Source organism: Emys orbicularis, chromosome 12 (assembly GCF_028017835.1).
Source record: "Emys orbicularis isolate rEmyOrb1 chromosome 12, rEmyOrb1.hap1, whole genome shotgun sequence".
Taxonomy (NCBI): Eukaryota; Metazoa; Chordata; order Testudines; family Emydidae; genus Emys; species Emys orbicularis.
The window spans coordinates 40515326-40526234 of record NC_088694.1 but is presented as its reverse complement, the minus strand read 5'-3'; the positions used below and the strand labels follow the sequence as shown (position 1 = coordinate 40526234).

Here is a 10909-nt window from a genome sequence, read left to right as displayed (position 1 = left end):
AGTGGGGAAGGAACCTTGACAAACTGAAAAGAGATGATGGGATGGAGCAGAGGGAATTGTGGGAACTTGACCCCAGCCTCCCACAATTCCCTGGGGAGAGCACTGACAGCCTACAATGCACTTCCAAAATAGCCCACAAGGCAGTGTGCTGGATGGTGTCGTAAGAAACCCTGGATGCCAACCCACAGCTATGCAATGTGTCTTTTGCCAGTGCAACCTCTCAGAGTGGGGAGGCATCACCAACAGAGGCAGCCAAGTTTGCACATGTTATAGTGACATTACAGTGTCGACAGCTGTATGCTCATAAAAACCCTACTGGTAAAACTTCCTAGTGCAAATGTGTTCATAGGAATTTAGGCGTAACTCCACTGAAGTCAATGAAGTCACAGCAGTGTTCAACCCAAATAACTGAGATCAGCATCAGGCCTCAGCTAAGCAGTGGTTGGTTGCTTGCAGTTTGGGGGTTAAAGAATTTTGAAGTATCATTCTCCTCAGGGCTTTATGGATATCTTTGCTTCTCAGGCTGTAGATGATGGGGTTCAATGTCGGGGTCACCACAGAGTAAAACAGGGCCAGAAATTTATCCCTTTCGGGGTCATAGCTGGATTTGGGTCGCAGATACATGGCGCTGGCGGAGCCGTAGAATAGAGTGATGACTATGAGGTGGGAGGAGCAGGTGGAGAAAGCTTTGTGTCTCTGCTGGGCTGATGTGATCTTCAGGATGGTAGAGACAATTTTACTGTAGGACACAAGGATCAGCATAGAAGGGATGAGCACAATTAAGACACATGCGGCAGATACAGCGATTTCGTTCATGGACGTGTCTCCGCAGGCCAGGCTCAAGAGGGGAGTCACATCACAGAAGAAATGGTTGAGCCGGTTGTCCCCACAGAAGGGCAGGGTGACTATCAGTGAGGTCTGCACCAAGGACAGGAGCAAACCACTGACCCATGAACCGGTCACCAGCTGGACACACAGTCGATTGTTCATTACAACGACATAGCGCAAGGGATGGCAGATGGCTGTGAAGCGGTCGTACGCCATGGCGGCAAGGAGGAAGCATTCAGTTGGCCCCAAGGCAATAAGAAAATACAGCTGGGCAGCACAGCCAGTGAATGAGATGGTTCTGTCCTCTGAAAGCAGGTTCACCAGCATCTTGGGGATGGTGACCGAGGTGTAACAGATATCAACCAAAGACAGATTGGAGATGAAGTAGTACATGGGGCTGTGAAGGGCAGGATTGAGCCTAACTATTATGCCTATGAGGATATTCCCCATCAGAGATGTGATGTACATGATTGAAATCACCACAAAGAGCAAACCCTGCAGCCTGGGTTGGTTGGAAATTGTCACAAAGACAAACTCAGTGGTTTGGTTTTTATCTGCCATGTGCACTGGACTCTTTGCCTGTGGAGATAACAAACAATGAGATATGAGTGGTGTGATCATAGGGCCAGATTAGATCAGACCCAAGGTCCATCTAACTCTGCATCTAGCCTTCAACAGTGGCTGGGACTGGACACTTCAGCTGAAAGTGTAATAAACTCCAGAGTGGAAGATTACAAAATATTCTGCTCAAAGGGGAAGTTTCTTCCTAACTCACCCATGAGTTAGAATTTATATTATGCCCGGAGGCATGGGGATTTATGCGCTCTATCCAGTCACAAATATCACAAATGAAGTCAATGGCTAGACCAGGGGTAGGCAACCTATGGCACACGTGCCAAAGGCGGCACACTGGCTGATTTTCAGTGGCACTCACACTGCCCGGGTCCTGGCCACCGGTCCGGGGGGCTCTGCATTTTAATTTAATTTTAAATGAAGCATCTTACACATTTTAAAATCCTTATTTACTTTACATACAACAATAGTTTAGTTATATATTATAGACTTATAGAAAGAGACCTTCTAAAAACGTTAAAATGTATTACTGGCATGCGAAACTTAAATTAGAGTGAATAAATGAAGACTCAGCACACCACTTCTGAAAGTTGCCGACCCCTGGGCTAGACATTGGGTATGTCCTTATTGCCACTCTATATCTATCTCTTGTAAATGTGGGTATTGCCATTGTGCATCCGCATTTCTAAGAGATTTTTGAATTCCTACTGAATTCTTTATCATATGGATATCAAGCTCATTATCTGAATGATTTATTAGTTATTGATTTAATTTTCATGTTTTAGAACAGTAATAATACACTGTGTCAAGCAGCTGCATGGGCCACCAAATAATGTACAGATTACAATCATAGAACGAAAGCTCTATGTGTGAAAGAAAAAGAAGGAGGATGAAGAGGAAGAGAAGGAGAAGAATTCACACTTTTTTTCCTTTCACATGTTGTGGAAGAAGTGACACCCAAAGAAAGGTCTAGGTTCATTCATCTACACATTGACTAAGTAATTAGGTGCTCAGATGATACCTCAAAGAAGAGCTCTTCAGTGTTCTAGGCACTTTTGATATATGTTAAAAATAAAACCCATGGAAATATCAATGAACCCTAGAGCTTGTCCTCACCCACCTCATTTAAACTAATGATGCAGAGGAATAAAGAATTGACAATGCTCCACATATTCAATCCCAATGGCAAACTCCCCCCTTCATTTCCATCATCACTCACTCCGCTATCTTCGGGAAACAGACTGGGTTTGCCATGGGCTCTAAAGATCAGACCAAGTGCTCAATCCTGCATAGGGCTAAAAATCCAGGCCCTGACCACCAAAGAACATTCAAGCTTTTAAGTACATGAATAGCCCCGTTGACTTCAGGACTGAGTCCCAAGTGTGGGTTGTGAGTTCCAAAGTCAAGGGCATCTCAAGAGGAATGTCCTGTCTTCATTAAGCTGAGGGGAAACCAGCCTTACTCTCAGTGGTTATCACAACGGCAGCAGTGTGGCACAGAGTGCAGTGAAGGACACTTCAGCTGCTGAGGATGCCCAAACTACTCCTAGAAATAAAGGGGGGGAGATGCATGCACATTTTTAACCTTTTAATTTCCATTTTCTCACAAATTTGAATATTTTGAAAGTTGAAATTTGTCACAATTTGAAATTCTAAAATGAAAAAAAAAAGGTTTTGTTATCACCTGACCTCACCGCAGTGTGCCTGAGCATTATATCTGCTGAAGGCAGAAAGCATTCTTCCAATGACTGGACCCAGAGAGGTGGTGCAAACTAGCAGCTCCCATTATAGTCCATGACCTCAGTAGTATCTCAACCCTACAACAACTGAATTCAGTGAGTTCTTTGCTCACCATGACAACAAAGTGGTCAAGGATAGGATCCTTCAAATGCAATATCAACCAAAATGGCATTGCCATGCCTTATATCATATTTTTATTCAACGTTTGTCATATTTTTGTGACACAAACAATACAGACGGGCACAAGTTTATGGTATTAGTTTGCTTAAAGTGACAAAGGAAATCTAGTGTATTTGGAAAAATCTACTCCATCTACTTTTATAGTGTGGGGGTGAAAATCACCTAGTTGTATACACGTAACAAAAAGGCATTTGCTTGTCACACTAATGGCAAGAAAGCAATGGAAGGGGATGATTATACTGTCAGTAACACTGACCTTACATTGGAGGTAGGTAGATAGATTGATCGATCGATCTATCGCATACTGTAGGATGACATATTGAACAAATCAGAGTAATATACAAAATTGTTAATTCACATTGATTGAGTATTGATTACTATTACTGATGACTATTTTTGGTAACATATATGCAATATAAGAACATAAGAACATAAGAACATAAGAAAGGCCGTACTGGGTCAGACCAAAGGTCCATCTAGCCCAGTATCTGTCTACCGACAGTGGCCAATGCCAGGTGCCCCAGAGGGAGTGAACCTAACAGGCAATGATCAAGTGATCTCTCTCCTGCCATCCATCTCCATCCTCTGACGAACAGAGGCTAGGGACACCATTCTTACCCATCCTGGCTAATAGCCATTTATGGACTTAGCCACCATGAATTTATCCAGTCCCCTTTTAAACATTGTTATAGTCCTAGCCTTCACAACCTCCTCAGGTAAGGAGTTCCACAAGTTGACTGTGCGCTGCGTGAAGAAGAACTTCCTTTTATTTGTTTTAAACCTGCTGCCTATTAATTTCTTTTGGTGACCCCTAGTTCTTGTATTATGGGAATAAGTAAATAACTTTTCCTTATCCACTTTCTCAACATCACTCATGATTTTATATACCTCTATCATGTCCCCCCTTAGTCTTCTCTTTTCCAAACTGAAGAGTCCTAGCCTCTTTAATCTTTCCTCATATGGGACCCTCTCTAAACCCTTAATCATTTTAGTTGCTCTTTTCTGAACCTTTTCTAGTGCTAGAATATCTTTTTTGAGGTGAGGAGACCACATCTGTACACAGTATTCGAGATGTGGGCGAACCATGGATTTATATAAGGGCAATAATATATTCTCAGTCTTATTCTCTATCCCCTTTTTAATGATTCCTAACATCCTGTTTGCTTTTTTGACCGCCTCTGCACACTGCGTGGACATCTTTAGAGAACTATCCACGATGACGCCAAGATCTTTTTCCTGACTCGTTGTAGCTAAATTAGCCCCCATCATGTTGTATGTATAGTTGGGGTTATTTTTTCCAATGTGCATTACTTTACATTTATCCACATTAAATTTCATTTGCCATTTTGTTGCCCAATCACTTAGTTTTGTGAGATCTTTTTGAAGTTCTTCACAATCTGCTTTGGTCTTAACTATCTTGAGTAGTTTAGTATCATCTGCAAACTTTGCCACCTCACTGTTTACCCCTTTCTCCAGATCATTTATGAATAAATTGAATAGGATAGGTCCTAGGACTGACCCTTGGGGAACACCACTAGTTACCCCTCTCCATTCTGAGAATTTACCATTAATTCCTACCCTTTGTTCCCTGTCCTTTAACCAGTTCTCAATCCATGAAAGGACCTTCCCTTTTATCCCATGACAGCTTAATTTACGTAAGAGCCTTTGGTGAGGGACCTTGTCAAAGGCTTTCTGGAAATCTAAGTACACTATGTCCACCGGATCCCCCTTGTCCACATGTTTGTTGACCCCTTCAAAGAACTCTAATAGATTAGTAAGACACGATTTCCCTTTACAGAAACCATGTTGACTATTACTCAAGAGTTTATGTTTTTCTATGTGTCTGACAATTTTGTTCTTTACTATTGTTTCAACTAATTTGCCCAACTAAATATTTTTTTTATTTACTCCATTACGCATATTGGCCTTATAGCTTCATATTATTATGGAAAGGATTTTCAGAAGGAGAACTGGAATGTTACATATTTTGTCACATGAACATAGAAGCAAAACATTCTATCTAACCACGCCTCCATTCTTAACACTGCCTCTACCTCTCCATTCACTCATTTGTCTATTCACCGCTTCATGGATATGTTTCCATTGTTCATATATTTATATATAGCAAGAGGAAGCTTTGTGAATGGTGATAGATAGATAGATATGGACAAAGAAACAGCGATAAATATACCTGGTAACAATGCCCAGTATTTCAGCTTTTCAGCTAATAACCCTTTCCCATAATACCATTAATGTATCTGGCCAAGGAATCTATATGAAGTGCTTTGAAACACACATGGGGGCTCCGGTTCACTTAGAGCTATGTTTAGTCTTGTTTTGGAGATATTTGTCACCTACCTTCCAAGTTTCCAAGAAGGTCAGCATCTCACTGGCTTCCTGAAGGCAGCTCTTGCATGTTGAATATACATTCAGATCCCTTTAATGACAGCTGGGTTACAAACCCTTAAATATGTGTCTTTGAATATTCATTGGGGGAAGATGACAATTCAGGCAGTTCCAGTGATGAGCTATAGCACAGGAACACACCTAGGGGAGCAGGTTTCAACCAATTGCATCATATCTGCTGCTAACTTTTTGTACAAAGAACTGAGTGTTATATAGACCATTAGCTTTATACATAGCGCGGGGAATCCACTGTGCTGAAGGGATATGGGGAAAGCATTTCCCACTCTGATACAGATAACTTGGTCTAAACTGAGAATTTCAAAAGCACAAAAAGCACTTAGAGTATGTCTACTGTGACAAAGCTCTGTCCTTGTCTCCGTGGGTCCTGCGTTTCCTGACGGATTTCGCTAGCCTCAGAGGCTCACTGTGACCCTCCCCTTAACCCTTCTCTCTCTAGAGACAAGGGTCACAAGCTACTGAGCCATTTTCATCATAAGCCAGCGAGGGAGGTGAGGAGAAGCTATCCTCCCTTGCACAGTCTCTGTTGTCTCCCAGTCTCAGTGATTAATCAGGGGGCAAAGGGGAGGGGATGGCCTGCCCTCTACTCCGGGCTCCAGCCCAGGGACCCTAATAGTATCAGCTGACCTTTTAGGAACAGGACACGTACAATTCCCTCGGTTACTTCCCCACAGCAGCCCCCACTTCCTCAAGCTCCACTTCACCCTTACCCCAGGGCCTCCTTCCTTGTATGGTGTATACAGCTCAGGCTCTCCAACAGCGCAACTTCTCACAGCTCCTGACATGCACACCCACCTGGGAGGCTTTTTAACTAGTTTCAGCCAGCCCCTAATTGGCTTCAGGTGTCCCAATCAATGTAGCAATCTCCACTGCCTTCTGGAAAGATCTTAATTGGCCACAGGTGTTTTAATTGACCTGGAGCAGCTGCCATTTACTAATCCTGGTACCAGGGATTTGTTTAACCTGGGGCTAATATATCTATCTTCCATTACTTTTCTATAGCCATCTGGCCTTGCCCCGTCACACTACTCTGCAAAGAAAAAACCTGTGGTACTGAGTCTCAGAGCCTGGGTCAATTGACTTGGGCTCACTGGGCTTGGGTTAGGAGGCTAAAAATCTATGTTGCTATTTTTAGACCCACAGCCTGAGCTGTGGGTCTAAAAAACGACCCACCTGAGTCAATTGACCCAGGCTCTGACACTCAGGTCAGGTCTACAGTACAGAGTTAGGTTGATGCAAGGTAGCATATGTTCACCTAACTATGGAAGTGTCTACACTTAAATTTCACTCCTGTCAATGTAACTGCCCTACTACGCTAACTTAATGGGTACGTCTATACTTACTTCCTGGTCCGGATGTAAGCGATTGATCTTCTGGGATCGATCCCGGAAGTGCTTGCCGTCGACACCGGTACTCCAGCTCAGCGAGAGGAGTACGCGGCATTGACGGGGGAGCCTGCCTGCAGTGTCTGGACCCGCGGTAAGTTCGGACTAAGGTACTTCAAATTCAGCTACGTTATTAACGTAGCTGAATTTGCGTACCTTAGTCCGAAGTGGGGGGTTAGTGTGGACCAGGCAAATAACTCCACCTCCACAAGGGGCATAGAGTCAAGATCAATGAAGTTAGGTCGATGTAGAGTCAGCATAGACACCACCTTGCGTATGTCGACTGTTACTGGCTGTCAGAAGCCTTCCCACAATGGCCCATACTGACAGTTCAATCAATACAACATTTCTGACAAGGATGTGCCCTTCCAAAACCAGGAGCAAAGTGTAGACACGCAAAAGTGATGTAATTACTATGGCAACTGTATGTTGACGTAAGTTAGGTCGACTTTATTTTGTAGTGTATACGTGGCCCCAGTGCAATGGGTTTTTCTTCGCATAGTAGAAATATGTATGGCTAGATTCACGAAGGGACTTAGGCATTGTGATGTTCAGTGTCACCATACCTAACTTCTAGGCCCCTAGAAAAATCACTGAGGGCCAGAAAGCCTGACGTAGGTGCTCAGGGTCCCTACATGGTGAATGGGGAATGTGACGTGTCTCAGAATGGACTCCACAAAAAAGGTGAGGAAAGCTCTATAGAGGGGAGTGCAGAGAAAAGGGATCCCCTAAGAGTGATCAAGTGTAGACTGGGTCAGGCCAGCTCTCAGCCCGATCTTATAAGGGGCTGAATGGCTCCAAATCCCTCACTGACCAAAAGAAGAGAGGGCCAGATATTGCAAGTTCAAACTGGTACACAGGTCCACACCCTCAGCTGATCTAAATTGGCATAGCCCATAGGGTACATCTACACAGCATTTTGGAGAGAGCAGGAGGAAGCCTGCCAGCTCAGGTTGACAGACTCAGGCTTGCGGGGCTCATGCTCTAAAAATAGCTTTATGTACAGTGCTGTGAGCTGCAGCTGGGGCTGGAGCTGGGGATCTCAAGCTGCTGGGGGGGAAGGGGAGTTGGTGCATAAATATTTGGGGGGGTCACTTTCAAAGTGAAATGAACTAGACCAAATTAAGGCCACTTTAATTCTGAATAAGATCATACACACAGGGGTATAATGTGATTTAACTATTGCACTTTAATTTAACCACAGGTGTGAATTTAGATGATCTTTCCTGAGTGTTCCTGTGTAGACAAGCCCGAATGGTTTGAGTACCATGGCACCAAGGCCTGGTCTACACTATGAGTTTAGGTCAACTTTAGCCGCGTTAAATCGAATTAAGCCTGGACACGTTCACATGACGAAGCCCTTTCTTTCGACTTAAAGGGCCCTTTAAACCGGTTTCTTTACTCCACCTCCGACGAGGGGATTAGCGATAAAATCGGCCTTAGGGGGTCGGAATTGGGGTAGTGTGGATGGAATTCGACGTTATTGGCCTCCGGGAGCTATCCCACAGTGCTTCATTGTGACCGCTCTGAACAGCACTCTCAACTCAGATGCACTGGCCAGGTAGACAGGAAAAGCCCCGTGAACGTTTGAATTTCATTTCCTGTTTGCTGAGCGTGGAGAGCACAGGTGACCACGCAGAGCTCATCAGCACAGGTAACCGTGATGGAGTCCCAGGATAGCAAAAGAGCTCCATCATGGACAGAACGGGAGGTACGGGATCTGCTTGCCATATGGGGAGATGAATCAGTGCTGGCTGAACTCCGAAGCAGTAAACGAAATGGAAAAATATTAGAAAAGGTCTCCAAGGCCATGAAGGACAGAGGCCATAACAGGGACGCACAGCAGTGCCGCGTGAAAATTAAGGAGCTAAGGCAAGCCGACCACAAAGCCAGAGAAGCAAACGGAAGGTCCGGGGCTGAGCCGCAAACATGCCGCTTCTACGCGGAGCTGCATGCCATTCTAGGGGGTGCAGCCACCACTACCCCAACCGTGTGCTATGACTCCCTCACTGGAGAAACACACAGGGAAGAGGGTTCGGAAGAGGAGGATGGAGAAAATGTAGAAAGCTCACAGCAGCAAGGAAGCGGAGAAACCGGTTTCCCCAACAGCCAGGATATGTTTGTCACCCTGGACCTGGAACCAGTAACCCCCGAACTCAACGAAGACCCTGAGGGCACACAGGGGACCTCTGGTGAGTGTACCTTTGTAAATATTACACATGGTTTAAAAGCAAGCGTGTTTAATGATTATTGATTAATTTGCCCTGGCAATCGTGGCCAGTACAGCTACTGGAAAAGTCTGTTAACGTGTATGGGGATGGAGCGGAAATCCTCCAGGGACATCTCCAGAAAGCTCTCCTTCATGTACTCCCAAAGCCTTTGCAAAAGGTTTCTGGGGAGGGCTGCCTTATCCCGTCCGCCATGGTAGGACACTTTACCACGCCAGGCCAGTAGCACGTACTCTGGAATCATTGCATAACAAAGCATGGCAGCGTATGGTCCCGGTGTTTGCTGGCATGCAGACAACATCCATTCCTTATCGCTCTTTGTTATCCTCAGGAGAGTGATATCATTCATGGTCACCTGGTTGAAATGGGGCAATTTTATTAAGGGGACATTCAGAGGTGCCCGTTCCTGCTCTGCTGAACAGAAATATTCCCCGCTGTTAGCCACGCGGTGGGGGGGAGGTGTGAAGTGATCATCCCAGAGAATTGGGTGTGGGGGGGAGGGGAGTTAGTTGGGTTTGTGCTGCATGTTAACCCTGAAACCGCAGCCCCTCCTTTTACATTGCAAACCCATTGTAAATGGCCAACCCAACGGGTGCTTGGTATGGGAAATGAGAGCACTACTGTTTGAAACCATTCCCACATGTTAAGAAGGTTAAAAAAGCCAAAAGACTGTGTCTTACCATGGCTTCCTGCAAGCTGAAATCTGTGGCCTGGCACTGCGTGAGTGATCTCTCAAAACAAACCGGCAGGCCCTCAATATAAGAGGAAAAATGCGACCTTGTAACGAAAGCACATGTGCTGTGTAATGTGAACAGCAAAATTTAACGTGAAAGAGTGTACCCATTGTTCTCTAAAATGTGTCTTTTTTAACCACCTCTCCCTTCTCCTCCACCAGCTGCAAATGTTTCTCCTTCACAGAGGCTAGTGAAGATTAGAAAGAGAAAGCGAAGGACGCGTGATGACATGTTTACAGAACTACAGATGTCCTCCCACGCTGACAGAGCACAGCAGAATGCGTGGAGGCAGTCAATGACTGATTACAGAAAAGCACAATATGAACGAGAGGAGAGGTGGCGTGCTGAATCGCGGGATGAACAGAGCAAGTTGCGGGCTGAAGATGATAGGTGGCGTCAGCTTGCACACAGAAGGCAAGAGTCGATGCTCCGGCTGCTGGAGCATCAAACTGATATGCTCCAGCGTATGGTTGAGCTGCAGGAAAGGCAGCAGGAGCAGAGACCGCCGCTACAGCCCCTGTGTAACCAACAGCCCTTCTCCCCAAGTTCCATAGCCTCCTCACCCAGACGCCCAAGAACACGGTGGGGGGGCCTCCGGCCACCCAGTCACTCCACCCCATATGATTGCCCTATTATCAGAAGGCTGGCCTTCAATAAGAGTGAAAGTTTTAAACTGCAGTGTGTCCTTTTCCTTCCCTCCTCCCCCACCCATCCCGGGCTACCTTTGCAATTATCCCCCTAGTTGTGTGATGAATTAATAAAGAATGCATGAATGTGAAGTAACAATGACTTTATTGCCTCTGCAAGTGGTGCTCGAA

General features: G+C 45.2%; 1 protein-coding gene across 1 annotated transcript; it reads right to left on the bottom strand.

The window, feature by feature from the left end:
• Positions 1–420: 420 nt before the first annotated feature.
• LOC135886192 (olfactory receptor 2G3-like) lies at positions 421–1389 on the bottom strand. Its single transcript, XM_065414041.1, has one exon. It carries the CDS (start codon positions 1387–1389, stop codon positions 421–423), a length of 969 nt encoding a protein of 322 aa, XP_065270113.1.
• Between the last annotated feature and the right edge of the window lie 9520 nt (positions 1390–10909).

Coding starts and splice junctions, on each gene's coding strand:
- LOC135886192 (XM_065414041.1), bottom strand. CDS start 1,389: ATGGCAGATAAAAACCAAACCACTGAGTTTGTCTTTGTGACAATTTCC.